The sequence below is a fragment of the Aristolochia californica genome, unplaced genomic scaffold (assembly GCF_029961685.1).
Source record: "Aristolochia californica isolate CCGP_79_NKW_82.1479 unplaced genomic scaffold, dmAriCali1.0.hap1 SCAF_8, whole genome shotgun sequence".
In the NCBI taxonomy this organism is placed as follows: Eukaryota; Viridiplantae; Streptophyta; class Magnoliopsida; order Piperales; family Aristolochiaceae; genus Aristolochia; species Aristolochia californica.
Window position 1 is genome coordinate 6685119 of NW_027182279.1, and position 26695 is coordinate 6711813.

A 26695-nucleotide genomic window follows, 5' to 3' on the forward strand; every position below is an offset into this window, starting at 1 on the left:
TTAATTCAAAATATCAAATTTAACTCTTGTGAGTTTGCACTAATGATGAGTCAAACCCATCTTCACAACACGTATCAAAAGATGGTAGGATGAGGTCTGATAAGCCTAAGCCAAAGTTTGACAACCCCAATTTAAATAGCTAAAAATTAAAATATTTCTCCTATTACATCTGTATTCAGTATTCATTACCTTAATTAGTTAGTTAAAGGAAATCTATTTAGAGGTGTTATTAACTAAATAAATGAAAACATGTTTTAGGATCAACATTATGAAGACACAACTGTTTTGAAAAAGAATCACTAGATAATTTTACATTTTTTAAGAAGAGTTAATTTGTCAAAGTCTCCTCTCTCTCTCTCTCTCTCTCTCTCTCTCTCTCTCTCTCTCTCTCTCTCTCTCTCTCTCTCTCTCTCTCTCTCTCTCTCTCTCTCTCTCTCTCTCTCTCTCTCTGTGTAAAATTATTGGACCAACTATCAGTCAAACCATTTACTCCCTCTATCAAACCATCTTATTACGCATGTTGTAGCTTAGACAAGGATTATGTTGGTTTACATCAAATGGGGATGGGAATAGGTTTTTATCCATTTAGATGAAATCAGTAACGGAACAAGTAATTGAATACCGACTTCCCATTCCCTCTCTTACCTATTTACAAGTATCTCTTGTCTCTCCCATCATAGTCTTATTAACCATATTTGGATCTTTTCAAATTTTTACTTGAATAAAATTTACAATAAAATTCATAGCAAGCATTTTCTATTGCAATTCATCTATCTTCTTACGAATTGGGATTGTCATAGAGGGATTTGCCTATGGAAGAAAATAGACCTAGGTGTCATCATCTTTTTTAAGTAATGCATACACCACTTAGAATTTTAATAATTGGGAATTAATTTTTACTTTTAATCGATTAAACATAATTATAAAATTTATTAGCACAAGAAATAAAAATTCGTGTCAAATTTAATAGGGTTTTTATAATGAAATTATTAAAAATATATAGTATTATATATCATATATAAAAATGTTATTCTTTAGATTCTCAAAGCGTATTGGCTTGTTTGGGAGATAAACAATATCTTCCTCATAGAGGGTACTCAGGCTACAAATGGATTCAAATTTTTTGAAGTATTTCCTTGATGTTTTTTAGAAATATTTTGATTGTTTTTTGGCTAGAGGATAAAAAGGTCATTTTTTATATAAAAAAATAGTCAAGCCGAGTGGTCAGCCTTGAAGAATGAAACACACTGCACTTGCCAAAAACTTCCGTGTTTATTTTTCTTGAAATTACCAGTGAGAAGAGTCTGAAATCATTCTAGTCTACTTGGAGTTAACATTCTTCTCTTTCCGGTTGCTTGTTTTCTTAATCCTCGAGGCGGGAACAATTATGGAGTCATGACAATTGGAAGAGTATTGAGAACATAAAAGATCAATTTTGTGTTCAATTCGTCCTCCTCAAGATTCTGTTGAAGTGTTTTTCTTTGAAAACTGGAGCACTTTTTAGTCCATTCATCGTCTGTTTTCTGTCAAAATAAATAATTGGACATATTCATGAATAACTCGAGTTTGGCTTAGAGCCAGCTTGATTCGATTCCAATAAATCCCAACTCGAATCAAATTTGAGATCGGCTTTCGAATTGTTTAAGTAAACTACCTGAACTCGAACAAGGGTGATTCGATTCACGAAAAAAATGGAGAGCTTCTTAGTTGCACTATAACCCGAGCTTCTCCCTATTGAAAACAACAGCTTTCCAATATCATATATAAGAGATGTATCCAACTCTAGTTTTCATAGTCATTAAGGCCACTGAGATCTCAACTTCATCAACCATGTAGAGGTCAAATTATTTTTTATTCTAAAATCGGATTAAAAAATCAGAACTATCTAGGTGTCAATTGTAAGCCTTCAAGAACCTGTGTTTGTAATATTTAATATCATTTTTAATACATAGATACATAATATTTTGATCATATTTAATTGTAAATGCAATTTTTCACAAAAGATTAAACAAATCCAAGAAAATAATATAATTTTACTCCCATATTATTTTTAAACGGTCACTTTTCCCTTCAAGGAATCGTCCATGAGGTAAGCGCGACACACTAAAAAAAAGTTATATTCTGAACACAATCATGTTATTAATTTTAATGCACTTCTAAAATAAAACTATTTAGAGGTGTTATTACGTGAATAAATGAAACCAGTTTTAGGATCGACAATTTGAATGCCCAATTATCTTGGGAGAGAATCACTAGACAAGGATTATCACGTCTTTTAAAAAGAAATGCAAGCACATGGAGTTTTATTCATAATCTAATAGTCAATTTAAGCCACTAACATTACTTTTATAGAGCCTCTACAGTAAAAAAGAAAAAAGAATGTTGGCTCACATTTATTTGGACTTTAATATAAAAGAAAGTACCAAGCTTACCTACCGGTCAATCAATCAAATATTATCCCTCTTTCCTTCTCTCTCTACAGAACTACCGGACTTGCTACCAATCAAACTATCTGCTCTCTCTCTTTCTCTCTCAACCGTTAGCAATACATTTCAAATATGACTTCCTATACTATGTAAAATTTCTTTCTCTTTCAATCTCTCTCAATCACACTCAAAATCGAATTCAAATTTAATAGGGATAGAGCTGGGGTGGGCTCAAAAGTGTAATATATATCAATTACCCAAAAATCCAATTCATACTATTGATATATGAGAGATTTACACCCATGATGTCTCAATGGACTTTATGGGACAATACACTCATCATTTTTAAAAATTAAAATTCTTAAAAACACATTATTTCCAACATATTTGTATAAAAATCAAGATACACCGGTTTTGAAAACTATAACTATATAAATCCTTGTTTGAATTAGAGTATAACTTGAGAATTTCATCTCAGAAAGCTAAAGTTTTTTGTAAAATTAAAACAAAATGTGGATTAGAAGTTCAGAACATACACATTTATACATCACTAGAAAATGAAAATATAGAGACACCCAACTCGCAAAAATAACTAAAAGAGCTAATAATACAACTTAGAATATGGCTATTTTTTAGAATATTTTAAATATCAAATATCAAAGACTCAAAAGAAAGCAGTGTACCAATGAGAATGAGTTGGTCTTATCATGGTTTCCACTTACAGTGTTGTTATAATCATCTAGACTTTAAAACTATGTTGCCATTCACTTCAAATTCAAAAAAAAACTTTCCCAACCAAAATAGAATTCCACCATAGTAGATGATCTTTCGTAGCGGAATTATATTTCTTCGAAATATAAAATTTTAAACTATTTCGAAGATCATGCAATTTATCTTAAATAAAGAAATTTTTGGTAGAATTTTTTTTCATTACCAAGATGGTAAAACTTTTGTGGTGGAAAATAAATTCCACCATGATGGTTTCAAATATTTTTTATTAGAAAAAAAATTTGATGGAAATTGTTTCCACCAAAATATTTTTTGGTACACAATACTTTTTGTCAAAACAATATTTCTCAAAAAGACATTCTTTTCATAAAAAGCTTATTTCAATTGAAAATTAATTCTACTGAAAGAAATCATATCTTGCCATGTACTTGTCATAACTCTACTACCAGAAAATCAATTTCCGATGGTAGAGTTTTCTTTTCTTTCTTATTTACTCTACTAGTGAAATATTATTTATGCTTAAGGTGGCTTCTATCGAAGAAAGTAAAAACTACTTTCCTTGTAGTGTTATATTTAATTATGTAATAAATTATTTTAAGTTTTAGTTACAAACCTTTGTTAAAAACTTGACTTGGTCAAGGTACATGGCATGGTTGAACCAGATTCAATTGACCTATCCAAACCCGAATTTATAATAAAACATTCAACAACATCTCCTGGGCCAATTGGTTAATCAGATCCAGGTTTATAATAGAGCATTCAACATTTCCTTTTAACTGATTATTGATTTTCATAATTGGCATGAACTATGTGGCCATGGACTCGTCTTGTAATCACCTATATTTTAACTATACAAACTCGATCTTTCTTCCATGGAATATCACCATACATTCTCTTGGGTGTTGTATCTTTACTTTGTTTGGTATTCCTTCTTCCCTTAAGCTCCATTGGCAATAAAGTAACTTTTGGGTTGCTCAATTCTCTACTATTAGAAGAAGAATAGTATTTGTAGCTGTCATTATTTCGACACCAAAGAAGACATACATTATTTCTTTTTGTCTTTTGAAAATTTCACTAATATTTTAATAAAGAAAAAAATGTCACTGTATTTTGAAAAGCCCTACTAAATTATTATGGGAAAGATATTATTGAATGACATTTGCATTTGAAAAAGGATGAGTTACAAAGAAACGAAAAAAAAAAGTCATATCCCATGAACACTTTTTGAGCTTTGACAATATTATGTATATTTCTAACAAAATCAATCTTGAAAACCATCTATAAATCGAAAAATACATAATTCTCCAAGACCTTTTGAATAGTAAAATTCCAAACACACTTACGAAGCCAACTACAAATCCAAGAGCAATGTCAGCATAGATCCATCTTATTTCAAACCCGTCTTTAAACTCTTCATCATCAATAGTTTGGACCGAAATTTGATCCCTCCCATCACTTTTACATTTTTTTCTCAATGGATATCCACAAAGATGTTCATTACCCACATAAATCGATTCATCATTGAGGATATCAAGTCGATTACCAGATGGAATTATTTTAGAAAAATTGTTGTATGAAAGGTTGAGATAACTCAAAAATGTCAAACTAGCAATAGCTGCAAGAATCGACCCAAAAAGACGGTTTCTTGACAAATCTAGATTTATTAATTGTTGCAGCCTTCCAATGTTTTGTGGGAGCTTCCCAAAAAATCTATTCCTCGACAAGTTCAAAGCAATCAAACCAATAAGGTCTCCAATTTCTTCTGGGATTGTTCCTAATAAATTGTTGTTTGAGAGATCTAAAACAATAACCAATGCAAAATTGGTAGTGTATTCATACACAAACCCATTCATCGACACATCAACCCTTTCTTTGTAATAGGTGCCCCTATAGACAAGTTTATTGTTTGTAACATGATTGATTCTCATGGCTGCATAAATTTTTATACCTCTTGGAATGGCTCCTGTCAGATGATTATGTGATACATGAAGGACTTCCAAATAACCCAAATTTCATAGTTCTGGAATAGTTCTAGTAAACATGTTCAACCTCAATTGGAGTATTTGAAGGTTAAACAACGTTACTCCAATCCAACTTGGAAGACTTCCACTGCATTCGTTCCCACTAAGGTCAAGAGTTTTCAAATTATTACATTTTTAAAAAAAATAAAAGAAATTCTCCGAATAATTTATTCTTCTCAAGGTGCAATCTTTGTATATTCACAAACTGGATGGAAGACCATGGAATATTGCCAGATAAATGGTTTGCCTTCAAATCAAGTACCTTGAGAGATCCACATTTAGCCAAGGTTGGGGGCACACCTCCAATGAGATTGTTATGGGAAAGATTAAGAATTTTTAATCCCTTCATCTTACCAAATAGAGAAGGAATAACCCCAGAAAATTGATCGTAGGAGATATCAAGAAAATAGACAAGGTTTGTGAGAAAAGGTATTGGACCTGTGAACTTGTTGTAGCTCAGATCAATATATGTATATGAATTAGTGGCAAGTGTAATGTATGGAGGTGAACCTGAAATATTATTCATATTGAGGTTCAAAAAATAAAGTTGATAAGTCTTGTTCCAAAACCACGATGGTATATTACCCACATATGTTCAGGAGAGATGTAGGGTAGTGAGTTTTTTTTTTTTTTTTTTTTTTTAGTATGAAGTCATAGAGGAAATTGTGGCCAAGGCGACAAGATTCAAGATAGAGATATTCAGCTTGAAATGGAGGAACCCGGTCTATAGGAAGACAAAACTCTAGTGAATTTAAGTATAAGTCTAGGGTGGTTAGGTTGTTCAAATTTCAAAAATGTTTTTCAATTACAACACCCTGCAACATAATATTTTCAATTGTAAGAACTTTCAGAGACGAGAGTTCTCCCAAGCATGTAAGAATTGTCCATGAAGGAGCATAACCAATCTAAGTACATAGTATGTAGGTTGTGTAAGTTTCCCATTTAGCTTAGAAAGCCCTTTGTGGTTCGATTACCTCCTGTGACTCCCAAGTAAAGACTAGTAAGAGAGGTCATATTATCAATAGACTCTAGGATTTCTTTGTATAGCTCAACCCCTTTTAGTTACATCGCCTTAATATTCTTCCAACTGCCACCGAATAGATTTGAGAAATTTACTCTGAGGTTATAATTATACCACAAATAGAGCTCCTCCATGTGAAGCAATGTTCCAAACTCTGAAGATATATCACCATAGAAGTCATTAGAACTAAGATCCAAATAATGTAGTTGTGTAAGATTGAGAAATGAGGGCGTTGGGGGAAAATTGAAGGAGAAAATCTCTGCCTATTGAGTATATGTAGGGAAGAAAGTGAGTTAATTACATGAAACCAACAAAAACCTACCATGGAAAGATTAACATAATTCATCTCTAGGTGCTTCAGAGATGCCATATTTACCATCTAGTCAAAATTATCTGCATACAAACACGAGGAGATCTCGTTCGGTCTATGTTGGAAGAACCATCCAAAAATTCAATATAAGAAAGATTTGCAAGATGGAAAGGAATTGAATTTTCTGACTAAATCCTGCATACGACAAGTTCAAATGCCTCAACTTCTTTAAGGAACTGAAAAAATCCGGAATTTGAACTCCATAGAAAGAGTACCCACTCAAGTCAAGGTGTCGGAGATGTTTTAGTTGCAACAACAATACATCGATCCTCCGTAAGCTCATTGCAATTATCCAACACAGAGAATGGTGAACCATAAGGGTCACAAACGAATGCACAATTGAAGTCACCCCCATGTCTTCGACCCTAACTCGGTTCTCCCGGTGCTTTATTCTCCTTTCATCTATTTATAGCTTGCACATAGGAGGTTTTGTTTCAGAAAATGAGGTTCAGCCGAATCAAATTTCTATGTTAGAGAACGTGTTGCACACTCTACTGTCCCCTCCTTTCTCCTTCACCCAAAGCAATGACGACTTGACAAGTTAAAGGCTGAATAGTCTGAAATGAACAGAAAGGAACCGATTGCATGTAGTTGATAGAACAATCTAGTGGTAAAATAAATAAAAAAGCCTGTAAATCTCTCTCTTCTCTATCTCATGTTTTACTTCTTTAATTCTGGATGCATTGAGTATAGGTGTTTAAATGGTCAGCGAGGGAAACACAAGAGATTTGCATTTTTTATTTTTTATTTATTTCACGTCGATGATGATAAGCAAGAATCTGGTGGCTATTAGACTTCTTGATACAAATACCGGTGTATCTCAATTTTTCTTTTTGAAACTTTATGGCCTAATGTTCAAGTTCTAATAGCCTTAATGAATTTTAAGGCCATTCGGCTATTTGAACTTTAGACTTTATGGCCTTTAAACAAAAATGTGGAGAAAATCCACTTGGTAAATTTATTGGAATATGAAAGACTTCCTGACTTGAGTTGGGAATGAAAATGGTCATAAGAAGAAGTTAGACTTGACTAGCTTGTGGAAAAATGCATAATGAAGACTTTTAGTAAAAATTGCAGTCCACTAAATGATATATCTACATATGAGGACTTTGACTAACTTGTGGTAAAATGCATAATGAAGAGTTTAAGTGGAGATTGCAATCCTCTAAATGATAAAACAATATATATTACATGACCTATGGGATAAACTAAGATGCTCAAAGCCACAAAAACATCAGCATTAAAATAAAGAGGACAAAGACTATAAAAAATATTCAAGTACCACATATGAAAGTGTATTGAATTGTAGCAGTTTTTGTAACATTATCTTGGCATTGCTGAATTGTCTATCACCCCCCTTAAAATTTGGTTGTAGTAAGTGACGAAAACTGTTGAATTTTTTAAAAAGAGAAATACTTCACTGACTTGTTGTAATTTGAGTTCAGTGAGTCTTTATTTATAACAGAGAAAAAAGGTAGAATTCTATGACGATTAAACCACTCGTGTCCCAGTTCCACACAAAAATTAAATATTAAAAGATTAGTACTAAGCAATGAAATCCTATATGCAAATGTGTTGGAATATGAAACCTACCTTGACTTGACTTGACTTGGGAATGAAAATGGCCCAATGAAGAAGTTATCTAGCTTGGGTATGAAAATGACAAAATGTGGATTTGACTATTGACCTGTAAATGCCCAAATGAGGACTGGACTAGCCTAATGGAAAAATGCATAGTGAAGACTTTAAGTGGAAATTGTGGTCCAGTAAATGATATAACTACATATATGGCGTGACCAACGAGATAGACTAAGATGCTACAAGTTCATAAAAACATCATTGTTAGAATAAAGATGACAAAAACTATACAAAATATTCAAATATCACCTATGAATATTAGATAATATCACTAGCAATGTGTGTTCACGCCTAAGAAGATATCATAGCTAGGTAAGAAAGGAAGAGTAAAATAATTATTCACATGACATAAGTTTTTTGATATATGTAGGTTTTTAAGTGGTAAAAATGTTTTTGGACTAACCCCACAAAACCCTTTAATACAAAAGAAAAAACATATAAAAAATTACTCATGAAATTGAATCCTTGTTTGTGTTAATTTCGGGAGATGAGAAAATTGTCACCCCGGATCTTCCACAAAAATTTAAAAAAAGGACCAAAAAATAATTTTCTTATTGCCCATTTTGGAAATGAGTCTATTAATTTTTTTGATTATGTGTATGTGTGTTTGTGTATCTGTGTGTTTGTTTATTTAAAGGATAGTGTACGTTTAGTAGATTTAATAGGATTTTCAAATTTTGGTCATTCACTTGTGAAAATTATCTTTTATAGTTTGAAAACTATTCATAAATTATTTTGGTACTAGTGGTATTAGTTATATTCCTAAACTAAAATTTCAAAAATAAAAATTCTATTTTTTAAATTTTAGTTTAGGAATATAACTAATACCACTAGTACCAAAAGAGATAATAAGTAGAAACATAAAACTTGTTATCATATGAAATGGAACAATTGGCTCATGAAAGTCTATCAAGATAAAACAGACATTCAGAGTATTATATGACTCAAAGATACAATATGGAATATATATAATATTAAGTAATATAATTTTTTTTAACATATTTATAGTAATTATAGCCCTTGTAATTATAATTTCATTACATAGTTACATAATATTTTGATTTTATTGTTTTGTAAACATCATTTTTAACAAAGAAACATTAAACTAATTGAAGGAAACAATATATTTTTACTCTCAAATTGATTGTTAGTAGTCACTTTTTTCCTTCATTGCTCCACGAAGCAAGAGAAAGGTTGTGGACCCCGAAGGAAAGAACACCCCCCAAATTTTGCTTTAAATTGGCATGGGTGTTTTGGATATTTCGAAATGTGTCAACTAGATCAAACTCTTAGATATATCGTTTTGCCCCCTAGGAAATATATGATCCCATATATAAGGCATGCATCCAACCTTGGATTGGTAAAGACATCAATGCAAGGATCCTTTGTCTCTCTCCTACATAGTTTTGACCAATCTAGGGCCACTCTATCAAGACCACTAGTTCATCAACCAAGTAGGGTCCAAATTATTGTTTTTAATTCAAAATATCAAATTTAACTCTTGTGAATTTGCACTAATGACGAGTCAAGTCCATCTTCACAACATGTATCAAAAGATGGTAGGATGAGGTCCACTGTCTTGCTCTAATAAGCCTAAGCCAAAGTTAGACAGCCCCAATTTAAATAGCTGACAATTAAAATATTTCTCCTATTACATCTGTATTCAGTATTTGATTAATTGTATATGTAATTTTTTTCAAAAATGACATATGCATTGTATTTTTCTCTCTCTCTCAATGCGCCTTATTATTTGGTTTATTAGTAAAATGTATTTAGGTAAATGTGTAATCTTACGTAAATTCATAAAATGAGTAAATTACTTTCCTAAATACTTGGATATTATACAATCAAATTATCATTACCTTAATTAGTTAGTTAAAGGAAATCTATTTAGAGGTGTTATTAACTGAATAAATGAAAACATGTCTTAGGATCAACATTATGAAGACCCAATTGTTTTGAAAGAGAATCACTAGATAATTTTACGTTTTTGAAGAAGAGTTAATTTGTCACTCTCTCTCTCTCTCTCTCTCTCTCTCTCTCTCTCTCTCTTTGTAAAATTATTGGACCAACTATTACGCATGTTGTAGCTTAGACAGGATTATGACCATTCTTTGTTTGGTTTACATCAAATGGGGATGGGAATAGGTTTTTCTCCATTTAGATGAAATCGGTAACGGAACAAGTAATTGAATACCAACTTCCCATTCCCTCTGTTACCTATTTACAACAGTATCTCTTGTCTCTCCCATCCTAGTCTTATTAAGCATATTTAGATCTTTTCAATTTTTTACTTGAATAAAATTTACTATAAAATTCATAGCAAGCATTTTCTATTGCAATTCATCTATCTTCTTATGAATTGGGATTATCATAGAGGGATTTACCTGTGGAAAAAAATAGTCCTAGGTGTCATCATCTTTTTTAAGTAATGCATACACCACTTAGAGTTTTAATAATTGGGAATTAGTTTTTACTTTTAATCTATTAAAAATAATTATAAATTTTATTAGCACAAGAAATAAAAATTCATGTTAAATTTAATAGGGTTTTTATAATGAAATTATTAAAAATATATAGTATTATATATCATATATAAAATGTTATTCTTTATATACTCAAAGTGTATTGGCTTGTTTGGGAGATAAACAATATCTTCTTCATAGAGGGTACTCAGGCTAAAAATGGATTCAAATTTTTTGAAGTATTTCCTTGATTTTTTTAGAAATATTTTGATTGTTTTTTAGCTAGAGGATAAAAAGGTCATTTTTTTATATAAAAAATAGTCAAGCCGAGTGGTCAGCCTTGAAGAATGAAAAACACTGCACTTGCCAAAAACTTCCGAGTTTATTTTTCTTGAAATTACCAGTGAGAAGAGTCTGAAATTATTCTAGTCTACTTGGAGTTAACATTCTCCTCTTTCTAGTTGCTTGTTTTCTTAATCCTCGAGGCGGGAACAATTATGGAGTCATGACAATTGGAAGAGTATTGAGAACACAAAAGATCAATTATGTATTCAATTCGTCCTCCTCAAGATTTTGTTGAAGTGTTTTTCTTTTAAAATTGGAGCACTTTTTAGTCCATTCATCGTCGGTTTTCTGTCAAAAGAAAGAATTGGACATATTATGTCTTTTTAGGTGGCATCGAACCGAACTGGTTCATGAATAACTCCAGTTTGGCTTAGAGCCAGCTTGATTCGATTCAAATAAATCCCATCTCAAATCAAATTCGAGATCGATTTTCGATTTGTTTAAGTAAACTACATGAACTTGAACAAGGGTGATTCGATTCACGAAAAAAATGGAGAGCTTCTTAGTTTCACTGTAACCCTAGCTTCTCCCTATTGAAAACAACATGTTTCCACAATCATATATAAGAGACGTATCCAACTCTAGTTTTCATAGTCATCAAGGCCACTGAGATCTCAATTTCATCAACCATGTAGGGGTCAAATTATTTTTTATTCTAAAACTCGATTCAAAAATCAGAACTATCTAGGTGTCAATTGTAAGCCTTCAAGAACCTGTGTTTGTAATATTTAATATCATTTTCAATACATAGATACATAATATTTTGATCATATTTATTTTTAAATGCAATTTTCCTCAAAAGATCAAACAAATCCAAGAAAATAATATAATTTTACTCCCATATTATTTTTAATGGTCACTTTTCCCCTTCAAGGAATCTTCCATGGAAGCGCAACACACTATGAGGTAAGCGCAACACACTAACACAATCATGTTATTAATTTTAATGCACTTCTAAAATAAAAATATTTAGAGGTGTTATTACGTGAATAAATGAAACCAGTTTTAGGACCGACAATTCGAAGGCCCAATTATCTTGGGAGAGAATCACTAGACAAGGATTATCACGTCTTTTTAAAAAGAAATGCAAGCACATGGAGTTTTATTCATAATCTAATAGTCAATTTAAGCCACTAACATTACTTTTACCGTGCCTCTACAATAAAAAAGAAAAAAGAATGTTGGCTCACATTTATTTGGACTTTAATATAAAAGAAAGTACCAAGCTTACCTACCGGTCAATCAATCAAATATTATCTCTCTTTCCTTCTCTCTCTACAGAACTACCGAACTTGCTACCAATCAAACTATCTGCTCTCTCTCTTTCTCACTCAACCGTTAGCAATACATTTCAAATATGACTTCCTATACTATGTAAAATTTCTTTCTCTTTCAATCTCTCTCAATCACACTCAAAATCGAATTCGAATTTAATAGGGATAGAGCTGGGGTGGGCGCAAAAGTTTGATATATATCAATTACCCAAAAATCCAATTATGATATATGAGAGATTTACACCCATGATGTCTCAATGGACTTTATAGGACAATACGCTCATAATTTTTAAAAATTAAAATTCCTAAAAACACATTATTTCCAACATATTTGTATAAAAATCAAGATACACCAATTTTGAAAATGATAACTATATGAATCTTTGTTTGAATTAGAGTATAACTTGAGAATTTCATCTCAAATGTGGATTAGAAGTTCAGAACATACACATTTATACATCACTAGAAAATGAAAATTTAAAGGCACCCAACTCTCAAAAATAACTAAAATAACTAATAATAAAACTTAGAATGTGCTATTTTTTAGAATATTTTAAATATCAAATATCAAAGACTCAAAAGAAAGCAGTGTACCAATGAGAATGAGTTGGTCTTATCATGATTTCCACCTACATTGTTGTTATAATCATCTAGATTTTAAAACTATGTTGCCATTCACATCAAATTCAAAAAAGAAAAAAATTCTCAACCAAAATAGAATTCCACCATAGTAGATGATCTTTCGTAGAGGAATTATATTTCCTAGAAAAATAAAATTTTAAACTATTTCAAAGATCATGCAATTTATCTTAAATAAAGAAATTTTTGGTAGAAAAGTTTTTCATTACCAAAATGGTAAAACTTTTGTGGTGGAAAATAAATTCCACCATGATGGTTTCAATTATTTTTTATTAGAAAATGTTTTTATGAAAATTGTTTCCACCAAATTTTTATGTGGTACACAATATTTTTTGTCAAAACAATATTTCTCAAAAAGACTTTATTTTCCTAAAAAATTTATTTCAATTGAAAATTAATTCTACTGAAAGAAAGCATATCTTGCCATGTACTTGTCATAACTCTACGACCAAAAAATCAATTTTTGATGGTAGAGTTTTCTTTTCTTTCTTAGTTACTCTACCAGTGAATTATTATTTATGCTTGATAAGGTGGCTTCTATCGAAGAAAGTAAAAACTATTTTTTTTAGTGTTATATTTAATTATGTAATTAATTATTTTAAGTTTTAGTTGCAAACCTTTGTTAAAAACTTGACTTGGTCAAGGTACATGGCATGGTTGAACTAGATTCAATTGACTTATCCAATCCCAAATTTATAATAAAACATTCAACAACATCTCCTGGGCCAATTGGTTAATCTGATCCAGGTTTATAATAGAGCATTCAACATTTCCTTTTAACCGATTATTGATTTTCATAATTGGCACGAACTATGTGGCCATGGACTTGTCTTATAATCACCTATATTTTAACTATACAGACTCGATCTTTCTTCCATGGAATATCACCATATGTTCTCTTGGGTGTTGTATCTTTACTTTGTTTGGTATTCCTTCTTCCCTTAGGCTCCATTGGCAATAAAGTCACTTTTGGGTTGCTCAATTCTCTTCTATTGGAAGAAGAATAGTATTTATAGCTGTCGTTATTTTGACACCAAAGAAGACATACATTATCACTGTTTGTCTTTTGAAAATTTCACAAATATTTTAATAAATAAAAAAAAGAATGTCACTGTATTTTGAAAAGCCCTACTAAATTATTATGGGAAGGAAATTATTGAGTGACATTTGCATTTGAAAAAGGATGAGTTACAAAGAAACGAAGAAAAGGCCATATCCCATGAACACTTTTTGAGCTTTGACAATATTATGTATATTTCTAACAAAACCAATCTTGAAAACCATCTACAAATCGAAAAATACATAATTCTCCAAGACCTTTTGAATAAAAAATTCCAAACACACTTACGAAGCCAACTACAAATCCATGAGCAATGTCAGCATAGATCCATCTCATTTCAGACCTGTCTTTAAACTCTTCATCACCAAAAGTTTGGATCGGAATTTGATTCCTCCCATCACTTTTACATTTTTTTCTCAATAGATATCCACAAACATGTTCATTACCCACATAAATCGATTAATCATTGAGGTATCAACTTGATTACTAGATGGAATTATTCTAGACAAATTGTTGTATGAAAGGTTGAGATAACTCAAAAATGTCAAACTAGCAATAGCTGCAAGAATCAACCCAAAAAGACGGTTTCTTGACAAATCTAGATTTATTGATTGTTGCAGCCTTCCAATGCTTTGTGGGAGCTTCCCAAAAAATCTATTCCTCGACAAGTTCAAAACTATCAAACCAATAAGGTCTGTAACTTCTTCTAGGATTGTTCCTGATAAATTGTTGTTTGAGAGATCTAAAACAATAACCAATGAAAAATTGGTAGTGTATTCATACACAAACCCATTCATCGACACATCGACCCTTTCTTTGTAATAGGTGCCCCTATAAAAAAATTTATTGTTTGAAACATGATTGATTCTCATGGTTGCATAAATTTTTATACCTCTTGGAATGGCTCCTGTCAGACGATTATGTGACACATCAACGACTTCCAAATAACCCAAATTCCACAGTTCTGGAATAGTTCTAGTAAACATGTTCAACCTCAATTGGAGTATTTGAAGGTTAGACAACGTTACTCCAATCCAACTTGGAAGGCTTCCACTAAATTCGTTCCCACTAAGGTCAAGAGTTTTCAAATTATTACATTTTTTAAAAAAAACAAAGGAAATTCTCCGGATAATTTATTCTTCTCAAGGTGCAATCTTTGTATATTCACAAACTGGATGGAAGACCATGGAATATTGCTAGATAAATGGTTTGCCTTCAAATCAAGTACATTGAGAGATCCACAATTAGCCAAGGTTGGGAGCACTCCTCTAGTGAGATTTTTATGAGAAAGATTAAGAATTTCTAATCTCTTCATCTTACCCAACAGAGGAGGAATAACCCCAGAAAATTGATTGTAGGAGATATCAAGAAAATAGACAAGGTTTGTGAGAAAAGATATTGGACCTGTGAACTTGTTGTAGCTCAGATCAATATATGTATATGAATTAGTGGCAAGTGTAATGTATGGAGGTGAACCTGAATTATTATTCATACTGAGGTTCAAAAAATAAAGTTGAGAAGCCTTGTTCCAAAACCACGATAGTATATTACCCACATATGTTCGGGATAGATCTAGGTAAGAGAGTTTATTTTTTTTATTTTTTATTTTTTGAGTATGAAGTCATAGAGGAAATTGAGGGCCAAGACGACAAGATTCAAGATAGAGATATTCAGCTTGAAATGGAGGAACCCGGTCTATAGGAAGACAAAACTCTAGTGAATTTAACAATAAGTCTAGGGTGGTTAGGTTGTTCAAATTTCAAAAAATGTTTTTCAATTACAACACCTTGCAACATAATATTTTCAATTGTAAGAACTTCCAGAGACGAGAGTTCTCCCAAGCATGTAAGAATTGTCCATGAGGTATAACTGGGTTAAATTTGTTAAGGAGCATAACCAATCTAAGTACAGAGTTTGGAGGTTGTGAAAGTTTCCCATTTAGCTTAGAAAGCCCTTTGTGGCTCGATTACCTCTTGTGACTCCCAAGTAAAGACTAGTAAGAGAGGTCATATTACCAATAGACTCTGGGATTTCTTTGGATAGCTCAACCCCTTTTAGTTACATCGCCTTAATATTCTTCCAACTGCCACCGAAAAGATTTGAGAAATTTACTTTGAGGTTATAATTATACCACAAATAGAACTCCTCCAAGTGAGGCAATGTTCCAAACTCTGAATATACATCGCCATAGAAGTCATTAGAACTAAGATCCAAATAATGCAGTTGTGTAAGATTGAGAAATGAGGGCGTTGGGGGACAACTGAAAAATAATCTTTCTGCATATCGAGTATTTGTAGAGAAGAAAGAGCTAATTCATCTCTAGCTGCTTCGGAGATGGCATATTTACCATCCAGTCAAAATTATCTGCATACAAACACGAGGAGATCTCATTCGGTCCTATGTTGGAAGAAACATCCAAAAATTCAATATAAGAAAGATTTCCATGATGGAAAGGAATTGAATTTTCCGACTAAATCCTGCATACGACAAGTTCAAATGCCTCAACTTCTTTAAGGAACTGAAAAAAATCCGGAATTTGAACTCCATGGAAAGAGTACCCACTCAAGTCAAGGTGTCGGAGATGTTTTAGTTGCAACAACCCTACATCGATCCTCCGTAAGCTCACTGCAATTATTCAACACTGAGAATGGTGAACCATACGGGCCACAAACGAATTCACAATTGAAGTCACCTCCATGTCTTGGACACTAACTCTGTTCTCCCGGTGCTTTATTCTCCTTTCATCTCTTTATAGTTTGAACATAGGAGGTTTTGTTTCAGAAAATGAGGTTCAGCTGAATCAAATTTCTGTGTTAGAGAACGTGTTGCACACTCTACTGTCTCCTCCTTTCTCCTTCACCCAAAGCATTGACGACTTGACAAGTTAAAGGCTGAATAGTCTGAAATGAACAGAAAGGAAGCGATTGCATGTAGTTGATAGAACAATCTAGTGGTAAAATAAATAAAAAATCCTGTAAATCCTTCTCTCTTCTCTATCTCATGTTTTACTTCTTTAATTCTCGACGCATTGAGTATAGGTGTTTAAATGGTCAGCGAAAGGAAACACAAGAGATTTGCATTTTTTATTTTTTATTTATTTCATGTCGATGATGATAAGCAAGAATCTGGCGACTATTAGACTTCTTGATACAAATACCGGTGTATCTCAATTTTTCTTTTTGAAACTTTATGGCCTAATGTTCAAGTTCTAATGGCCTTAATGAATTTTAAGGCCCTTCGGTTATTAGAACTTTAGACTTTATGGCCTTTAAACAAAAATGTGGAGAAAATCCACTTGGTAAATGTATTGGAATATGAAAGCCTTGGTGACTTGAGTTGGGAATGAAAATGGTCATAAGAAGTTAGACTTGACTAGCTTATGGAAAAATGCATAATGAAGACTTTTAGTAAAAATTGTAGTCCACTAAATGATATATCTACATATGAGGACTTGACTAGCTTGCAGTAAAATGCATAATGAAGAGTTTAAGTGGAGATTGTAGTCCTCTAAATGATAAAACATTATATATAACATGACCTATGGGATAGACTAAGATGCTCAAAGTCACAAAAACATCACCATTAAAATAAAGAGGACAAAGACTATAAAAACTATTCAAGTACCACATATGAAAGTGTCATAATATCACTAACAATGTGTGTTTATGCCAATCGAAAAATCATAGTTGCGTAAGAAAGTGCAGACAAAAATAATTATTTACTTGAAATAATTTTTATTGATATAAGTAAATTTTAAGTGGTTAAATTTTTTTAGTCCTGATTCAATTTTCTCTAAAAAAACACTTTAATGGGACAAGAAAACTAACAAAAAACGTGCTCTTGAAAAAAGAATTTGTGTTTGTGTTGATTTTGTTAGATGAGAAAATTTTCATCCCACTTCTTCCACAAAACTTTAAGAGGATAGAAAATAATTATCTTATTTCTCCTATTCAAAATGAGTCTATTAATTTTGTTAATTATGTGTATGTGAGCGTGAGTGTGTCTGAAACCGATGCTAAAATAACTTTTCCTCCATTCAGATAAAACAAGTAAAGGAACAAGTAATGAAATAATCACTACCCTTTCCCTCTATTACCTATTTACAACCCTATCTCTTGTCTCTCCCACACTTAGTCTTATTAACTATATTTGGGACTTTTTTTTAAGCTTTTACTTGAATAAAATTTACTACAAAATTGTTAGCAGACATTTTCTATTCCAATTAACCTCTCTTCATTGGAATTTGGATTTTTTTCTATCTTAATTCAATTTGATACCTTTAACAAAAACAAACCAACTTTCACATAAGTTTACAGTATTATCACTTTGCCACCTACTTAAAAAAAATTTAATTAAGTTATTTAACGAATTAACAAATTGGTTTATCTATATTGCCACCATGTCTTGACTTGGGGATGAAAATGACCTGATGAAGAAGTTGGCCAGCTTGGTATAAAAAGGACAAAATGTATACTTGACTATTGACCCGTAAATGCCCAAATGAGGACTTGACTATCCCATGGAAAAATGCATAGAAGCCTTTAAGCGAAGATTATGGTTTAACAAATGATACAACTACATATGCAGTGTGACCAATGGGATAGACTAAGATGCTACAAGTTCACAAAGACATCACCAATAGAATAAAGAGGACAAAGACTATAAAAAATATTCAAGTATTACCTATGAAAATGACATAATATGTCTAGCAATATGTGTTTATGCCTAAGAAGAAATCATAGCTAGGTAAGAAAGTATAGAGAAAAATAATTATTCACTTGAAATAAGTTTTTTGATATATGTAGGCCTTAAATGGTAAACCAATTTCCTTCTTGATTCAACTAGCCCCACAAAACTCTTTAATGGGACCAAAAAAAAAAAAAAAAAAAACTGCTCTAGCAAAAAAAATCTTGTTCGTGTTGATTTTGGGAGACCCCAGATCTTCAAAAAAAAGTTTAAAGAGGACAAAAATAATTTTCTTATTGCCCATTTTGGAAACGAGTTTATTAATTTTGATGATTATGTGTATGTGTGTGCGTTTGTCCCTCTTTGTTTATTTTAAGGACAATTTAGTTATAGTAGATGCAATAGGATTTACGAATTTTGGTAATTCACTTGTGAAAAAAGTATCTTTTATAGTTTGAAAACTATACATAAATTACGTTACATTCAAAAATAAAAATTCTATTTTTAAAATTTTAGTTTTGAAATATCACTAGTACCAAAATAGATAAATAAGTAGAAACATAAAACTTGTTATCCTAAATGGAACAATTGGCTCATAGAAGTCTATCAAATTAAAACAAACATTCAGAGTATTTTGTGACTCAAAGTTATAATATGGAATAGATAAAAAAAAATAGGTAATATAAATATATTGAACATATTTATAGAACTTATAGCCCTTCTGGTACATAGTTACATAATATTTTGATTTTATTTTTTTTAAATATAATTTTTAACAAAGAAAAATTAAACTAATAGGAGGAAACAACATAATTTCATATTGGTTGTTAGTGGTCGTTTTTTTCCTTCATTACTTCATGAGGTAAGAGAAAGGTTATGGACCCTAAGGAAAGAACACGCCCCAAATGTTGCTTTAAACTGGCATGAGTGTTTTGGATTGTTTTGATATGTGTCACCTAGATCAAACTTTGAGATATATCATTTCACCCCCTAAAAAATATATGATGTCATATATAAGGCATACATCCAACCCTTCTTTCATAAACACACCAGTGCAAGGATCCTCTGTCTCTCTCCTACATACTTTGGACCAATCTAGGGCCACTCTATCAGGACCACTGGTTCATCAACCAATTAGGGTCCAAATTGGATTTTTATTCAAAATATCAAATTTAACTCTCTCTCTCTCTCTCTCTCTCTCTCTCTAGCTCTCTCTCTCTCTCTTTCTAAAATTACTAGACCAACTACAGTCAAACCATCTACCCCCTCTCATAACCATCAATAGTACGTTTCAAATATGAATTCCTATATTAAGTAAGATTCCTCTCAATCACTCTCTATCCACCCACATGAAACAAATCAAAATCAATTTTAATAGGGATAGACATGGGTGGGAGATTTACACCCCATGATACTCTCATATTTTTAAATTAATAAAATTTTAAATGCCACATTATTTTCAACATGTCCATATAAAAAATTTCAAATAACTTTATTAAATTAAGAAAACATTCGAGATACACCCATTTTTAATAGGATAACTATTGTTTGAATTAGAGGTGAACTTGGGAATCTTGTCTTAGAAAGCTAAAAAATATTGCAGAAATTATAAAAAATTAAGTGCTTTAGGTAGATTACTAGTTCATCGATGACGCAATTTGGAGACATGTTCATTAGAGCTTTTCTAAGCATATTATGCTATTGTTGTCTTTTTAAGTGTCATTCATGCAGAAGGTAAAACCTAAAGCATTCGCTTCATCAAAGAGCACCAGATAGTTAATGCAGAGCTTTTGCTTCTCCTTATGTAATTCTTCTCTCGTTGATAGTTGACTTATTTAGGGTCTATTTAGAACCCCATGGAAAAGAAAAAAAAAAGAAAACAAAATGAGAATTTGACTATTATTATTCTGAAAAATAATTAATTTAACCATTTCACCCTTAATGTTTCATTTCTTTTGCGAGATTTGACAAAAGATGATGGTCACAATCGGAGCGCCGTCACAGTATGTATTGATTCTAGTCATAAAATTTGAATCACAACCACTATTTGCCAATAAAAAGTATATACTATTTGAATCCATCTGTGAGTACAAAATACTCAGGGCTAAGCGGGCTTTTCATACGCCCATGGTAATGACTAAACCAACTTCTACACCAGCAAATAAAAGGAACTAAACTTTGTAAAGAAGGCAGAGACAACGGCTGGCTTTGTGCTGCAATTCTATAAAAAACACTCGAGCATTCTTATGTCTCAAAGCTTTGACCTTACTTTCTCGATGAGCTCTCTTCTGAGGATCTTCCCAGCAGCTGATTTTGGTACGCTATTTACAAATGTCACTCTTCGTAGTCTCTTGAAGTGTGCCACCTGCAATTAAGGAGTAATCAGCTTGGCCAGTTTGCTCTTTTTGTTTTTTTTTTTTTCAGAAAGACAAATAGTTGTTCCATATTTCATTGATCTTGATACACACTAGTTACGAAAAAGAAATTAGAAAAGAAAAGGTAAATGGGAAAAAGAGGTATCAACATAATGTGAAAAAAAAATTCAGATAGAATGTTACATATAATACACTTAAAAGGATTTTTCTGCTTAGTGCAACTCTTCCTAGTTTCTTGTGTGCTTCTCCCCATTTGAGAACAGAATTTAAAGGTTATTTGGCAACATCAGAAGAAAATATGGCACAGATACTTGACAAAAGTAAATACCATTGCCGTCCATGTCGAGAATTGCCTTTTCCTTCTTTGTTAATTATTGGTCAAATGTGGTAATTCTCTAAGGCTCTGTTGGAACCCACAGAAAAGAAAAGGAAAAGAAAAGAAAAAGGGAGAGAAAAGTATTTTCTATTGTTTGGTAGTAGATCATCATGGAGAGAAAAGAAAATGAGAGAGAAAATCATTCTCTCTTAGTTAATAAATTTTCTCTCACAAAATCATGGAATTTAGGGAGAAAATAAAAGATAAAAGAAACTTGAGAGGTAATTTTAATTTTCAAAATTTTAAAATTTACTAATTTTATTTTATTTTTCACGTATATCCAAACAAGAAAAACTATATTTCTCTTTCGCTTTCTCTCTCATTTTCCATGGACATCCAAACAAGATAAAAAAACCTCTTTTCTTTTCTTTTCTCTTTCTCTTTCATTTCTTCTCTCCACTTTTTGTGTTCCAAACACAGCCTAAAGAATCATGTCACACTCTTTCTATTAACACAGGATCTCAGGAATATAAGATTCTGTACAGCATCTTGATGGTCCATAACATTAGAAAGCGAGAGAGGCAGCAGTAAGTCATAATAAGTTTTATTAAAAAGTTTTAGGCTCACAAAACGCAAGGTGCCTTTTTATTGGTTTTGTATCCAATTACGGATGGAAAGGAAAGACAAGTGAATTTTCACCATATATGCTAGATAGAACTTTTTCATACCTGATTTGCAACAAATTTCTGAACCTCTTCTTCATTCAAAGAACTGCTGGGAGAGCGGACAACATAAGCAATGGGAACCTCACCAGCTTCAGCATCAGGAAACCTTGAAAACCAGAAGATGCAGAATCTTCAATACATTTCTTGCAAATAAAATTCAACTTTATGAAACCAAACCAGCCATCAAACTGGATGCGTTCAACTGAGACTAAAATACAGTTGAGTGACATAATATTTTATAAGATGTCTGCTAATTCAACAGACAAGAAGCTCACAAACGAAGATTAAGACAGAACAATTATAAACTACAACAAATATTTGAAAAAATACTGAACATTATTCACATGAATATAGTTCAAACCTGACTGGGTACACTGTTTCACCAGTCAAACCACTTAAACATATGGTTGCAAAGCAAGGGTTCCAGATTTAACTGAACCAGCTAGGCATCCTGTTTTAGGTCAACCTTGTTTGGACAGAAACTCTGCTTCTGGAACATAAAGGTGCACCACAAAAATACACAGGGAAAATGAGAAAAAGAATTAAATAAAACGGGTTGCTGTACAACTTACGGAATGACAACAGCATCTAAAATTTCGGGATGAGAAAGGAGAAGCCCTTCGAGTTCTGCAGGTGCAACCTATTAAGTGCTCAACAGAAATGGAAAAGTCAAAACAAGAACATGTCCAGATTTTTTAATACCATATTACATTGCATGGCGCATTATAAAGATCAAGCAAAGATATCTATATTCAGTTCCACACATGGAGTTCACCTGAAATCCCTTATACTTGATAAGTTCTTTTATGCGGTCCACAACAAACAATTTCCCTTCCTCATCAAAATATCCAAGATCTCCTGTATGAACCCAGCCTTGCTTATCTATTGTCAACTTCGTTGCTTGTGGATTGTTAAAGTAACCTACAATAATAATTAATAGTCAATAACCAAAAAAGCATCTAAGCTCACACAAAATGCAGATAAACATGGATGAAATCTCAATAGTATGTAAATGTCATATAGAAAAAGGAGCATCAGCATCAGACAAATCACTCCCTGATGATGTATCAAAGAGTAACGTAAACAATATTACATTTTGTAACTGAAGTAAGAACAAAGCCAAGAATTTGTTGGCGTGGTCTTCCATTATGACTGTAGGTTCTAATGTAGATTTCGGTTGTAAAAATCATTAAGATGTGTATGAAATATGCTGAAGCATTCTTGCAACTCATTTCACATGTAAATAAACTTATGATTTATAACTGCTCCAAGATGAGTTTTACATACATATCTAAAGTTCTACCATGACTTTTTAATTTTTCTTATCTAAGAATGTCAATAGTATCTATCAATTTTTAATCTGCATCTAGCAAGTACCTTGTTTGTAAGGGCAAAAGTTTAAATAGGACATCATTTCATCTAACAAGTCAAAACATGTACTCTTAAATGGCAACAAAAATAATGGATTCTCCTACTATCACAGTTTCCAGCTATTTTCTTCCTCTTCTTCCCTGGATAATAACCTATGGCAGAAAAGCCAGTGAGTTTAGCATGGTTCAAACTTTCTATCACGACTAGTTGGAATGGAAATAAAGATGAATCAAGTAGCCAGAAAGAAAACAAAAATCAGAGAGAGATACCAAGTAAATAAAACATAAAATGTTAAAACCACGGAACATATGCTGGTTTTCAGCAGGGCTTTGCAACCTGTATTCAGAACCCAACTTCGTTTCAATGAAATCCGGATTGGGTTGCCTGAATCGGGTCGCTGGACACTCAAGTCTAGAGGCTGGGTTGGAAGGGAGTCAGGAGGACTCGTTGGCAAATAGAAGGGATCAGTTCAACCTACCCCCCCCCCCCCCCCCCCCCCCCCCCCCAACCAATCCCTTCCCAAATCAGGGTCAACCCAGCAATTCACAGAAACCAGCACCCTGGGTCTGCTTTCAGTCCCATAAGCCTTTATAAGATCTTTGTCTAGTTTAATAAGATTAAAATACAGAACCAAAAAGTTGAAGTCTAAATATGTCCATGTGTTTTGTCAATTCGTGCACGTGCACATGTCAGATATCATGAATACGTATCCTGTCAATGATTTTATGGTAGCTTCAGGATATCATACTAGTAATCAAATGGCAGTGGTAATAAGTAAAAGAACAGTTGCTTTACCTTGCATCATATTAGGCCCACGTATCCATATTTCCCCCAACTGAGTTGGAGGCAAAGGCTTCAATGTGTCAAGACTAACTATTTTGGCTTCAACGCCTGGAAGAAGGCAGCCTGTTGAACCATAGTCACGAACAGCCTGGTCTGGATTTTCCAGTGAGGTAATTCCACAGGACTCAGTCAAACCATATCCCTGCAACCACAGATTGCTTTGAGGTCATTCAATATAAAGATTAGACCCATAATTCAAATAACTTGGTTAATCCAAGCAAGTATTCTTCCTAGTTCTTCACATATCTAATACCCCAAACATTTTCCTATTTAATATTTTGATACAACTGCAATAATCAGGAACCACTGGCAGATCTACATGGGAGCAAATTCCTGAAGAAGTTGCTAGTCTTTAAATTTGCAAAAGCTCAGTGGAAGCAGGGAGTTTTAAGAACGTGATCAACTACAAACGACACATACACATATTGCCCTTAGATAAGGAGCCAGCAAATTCAACTCCTCAGTTGCTTCCAACAAATCACAAGTATTTTCTATATTACTTGAGTTACAGGTTACAGTACCTGCATAACCAGAGCATGGGGGAAGTTCTTAGCACATTCCTCCATTATATCCTTTCCAAGTGGCGCAGCACCACTGCCAAGTCTCTTTAAGGATGACAAGTCATACATCTTTCCCCATTTCTGCTTCGCGAGAGCAATCATTACTGGCGGAACCACAAACATATGTGTCACCCTATACTTTTCAATGGATTGCAGAACCACCTGAAGATCAAATCTCGCGAGCACAACAACGGAATTACCCCTCCTTAGCTGGGAGTAGGCTATAACTGAGAGCCCGAATATATGAAACATTGGAAGGAAGCAGAGAAACACGTTCGGGCCGTCACCGTCAAAATCCTGATCAGCCGCTGCCATGAGAGACGCAGAAATGAAATTCTGGTGCGTCAGAATCACTCCTTTGCTTACTCCAGTAGTACCTGAAGAATAGAGAAGAGCAGCCGTATCCGTCTGCTTGATAGAAGCTGGAGGGAAATCCGATACGGGACCCGCCATTTCAATTAGATCAGACAAATGGATGGCACCATAATCTGATGCGATGGACTTTGCACTCTCATTCTTTGGCTCAAGAATTACAGGGCGGAGACCCAAGTCCTTTACTTTGTCCCATAATGCTGGCACTGTAACAACGAGCTTCGCACCCGAGTCCTTCGCCTGCTTTGATATCTCCGAAGCAGTGTACATAGGATTCACAGTAGTCGCTATCGCCCCAAAGGCCACGGCACCCAGAAAGCAAACAGGATAGTGTATCGAATTGGGGGCAAGAATAAGAATCACATCCCCTTTCTTAAGTCCAAGTTTAACGAAACCATGAGAGACTCTTTGGACCATAGATTTAAATTGCCCGAAATTCAAAGCTTCCCCAGATTCAGCATCCACTAGCGCGAGGCGATCTTGATAAGACGAGGATTTCTGGAAAAGGAAGGAGACCATGGACAGGTTCTGGTCTATGGGGAAGATAAGAGGACGGCGGGGAGACCTATAAATTCCGTCTTTGCCATAACCAGATTTCTCCATCATTGTTTCAGAAAAGAAAAAAAACACACAGAGTGAAGGAAGAGAGATACTGGGTGAATGAAAGAAACCAAATAATAGGATTCTTCAAAAACAAGATTTGAACTGGATTTATAATCCGGAAGACGAGATAATAGGCAAGCGCTGTTGCCCGAATGGGCAGACAACTAAACTTAAAAAAAAAAACACAGAGTGAAGGAAGAGAGATACTGGGAGAGATACTGGTTGAATGAAAGAAACCAAATAATAGGATTCTTCAAAAACAAGATTTGAACTGGATTTATAATCGGGAAGACGAGATGATAGGCAAGCGCTGTTGCCAGAATGGGCAGACAACTAATCTTGCGTCTCGAGGTTGAAGTCAATAGCTATTAGATATGTGAAGAGACGGCACCAGTCCAGTCTCTTGAATCAGATGATTCAAGATAACACTCGCTATCTTCGGGCTGTAAGACATTAAAGAGAAGGAAAAATTCAGTTGACCCGTCATCATGTAATTAAACAGGTAAAATCAGGCCTCATTACCTTAACAGATTGAGTTTCATAACATTGAAGCTGATATTACCAACCAGAATCCAAAGGAGAGAATAGAATCAACACAACTTAAAAAGTCCTAAAAGATGAGTCCAACACAAACCCAACGTTGTATTGCCCCTTTCAGTACAGGTCTCATTAAAGAGTTAGAGACTTTTATTTTTTTATTTTTAAGTGTTGGTCGGCTGTACCTTTCAAGTGAAAGTTATTTTTTATGTTTGGTTATAATTATATATGAAATAATATTTCAAATATAAACTATTAAAATAATTATATAAGAAATAATTTGAAGGCTAGAAACTGGACTATGAGCCAACAAATTTGT

At 33.0% G+C, this 26695-nt stretch overlaps 3 protein-coding genes across 3 annotated transcripts; all 3 read right to left on the reverse strand.

The window, feature by feature from the left end:
• Positions 1-1211: 1211 nt before the first annotated feature.
• Positions 1212-6576, reverse strand: LOC137938236 (receptor-like protein EIX1). Its single transcript, XM_068783229.1, has 12 exons — positions 6520-6576; positions 6248-6460; positions 5991-6081; positions 5383-5686; positions 5205-5264; positions 5104-5118; positions 4467-5042; positions 4014-4167; positions 2614-2701; positions 1655-1731; positions 1401-1523; positions 1212-1304 (listed from the first exon to the last, which is right to left on the reverse strand). Exons 1-12 carry the CDS (start codon positions 6574-6576, stop codon positions 1212-1214), a joined length of 1851 nt encoding a protein of 616 aa, XP_068639330.1.
• A 6288-nt stretch (positions 6577-12864) lies between these two features.
• LOC137938237 (receptor-like protein EIX1) lies at positions 12865-15480 on the reverse strand. Its single transcript, XM_068783230.1, has 6 exons — positions 15161-15480; positions 14881-15056; positions 14435-14730; positions 14277-14284; positions 13791-13944; positions 12865-12918 (listed from the first exon to the last, which is right to left on the reverse strand). The coding sequence occupies exons 1-6, from the start codon at positions 15478-15480 to the stop codon at positions 12865-12867; spliced, it is 1008 nt and encodes a 335-aa protein (XP_068639331.1).
• Positions 15481-20661: 5181 nt separating this feature from the next.
• LOC137938821 (piperic acid--CoA ligase) lies at positions 20662-26197 on the reverse strand. The gene is made up of 6 exons (XM_068783868.1): positions 24826-26197; positions 24257-24446; positions 22866-23011; positions 22663-22730; positions 22094-22196; positions 20662-21039 (listed from the first exon to the last, which is right to left on the reverse strand). Exons 1-6 carry the CDS (start codon positions 25840-25842, stop codon positions 20926-20928), a joined length of 1638 nt encoding a protein of 545 aa, XP_068639969.1. The 5' UTR covers positions 25843-26197; the 3' UTR covers positions 20662-20925.
• Positions 26198-26695: the final 498 nt, after the last annotated feature.

Excerpts from the sequence above, each read along its gene's own strand:
- LOC137938236 (XM_068783229.1), bottom strand. The coding sequence starts at position 6,576 with ATGGTAAATATGGCATCTCTGAAGCACCTAGAGATGAATTATGTTAAT. Across the intron at positions 5,687-5,990 it reads TGAAAATATTATGTTGCAGG|GTTCACCTCCATACATTACA; the intron begins GTGTTGTAATTG and ends ATAATATTTCAG. Across the intron at positions 1,524-1,654 it reads TCACCCTTGTTCGAGTTCAG|AAAACAGACGATGAATGGAC; the intron begins GTAGTTTACTTA and ends TTATTTTGACAG.
- LOC137938237 (XM_068783230.1), bottom strand. The coding sequence starts at position 15,480 with ATGAATAATAATTCAGGTTCACCTCCATACATTACACTTGCCACTAAT. Across the intron at positions 14,731-14,880 it reads GACAGGAGCCATTCCAAGAG|ATCTCTCAAACAACAATTTA; the intron begins GTATAAAAATTT and ends TTATTGTTTTAG. Across the intron at positions 12,919-13,790 it reads TTCCATGGAAGAAAGATCGA|GTGGAAATCATGATAAGACC; the intron begins GTCTGTATAGTT and ends ACAACAATGTAG.
- LOC137938821 (XM_068783868.1), bottom strand. The coding sequence starts at position 25,842 with ATGATGGAGAAATCTGGTTATGGCAAAGACGGAATTTATAGGTCTCCC. Across the intron at positions 23,012-24,256 it reads TGGGCCTAATATGATGCAAG|GTTACTTTAACAATCCACAA; the intron begins GTAAAGCAACTG and ends TTATTATTGTAG. Across the intron at positions 22,731-22,865 it reads TCAAGTATAAGGGATTTCAG|GTTGCACCTGCAGAACTCGA; the intron begins GTGAACTCCATG and ends AGCACTTAATAG.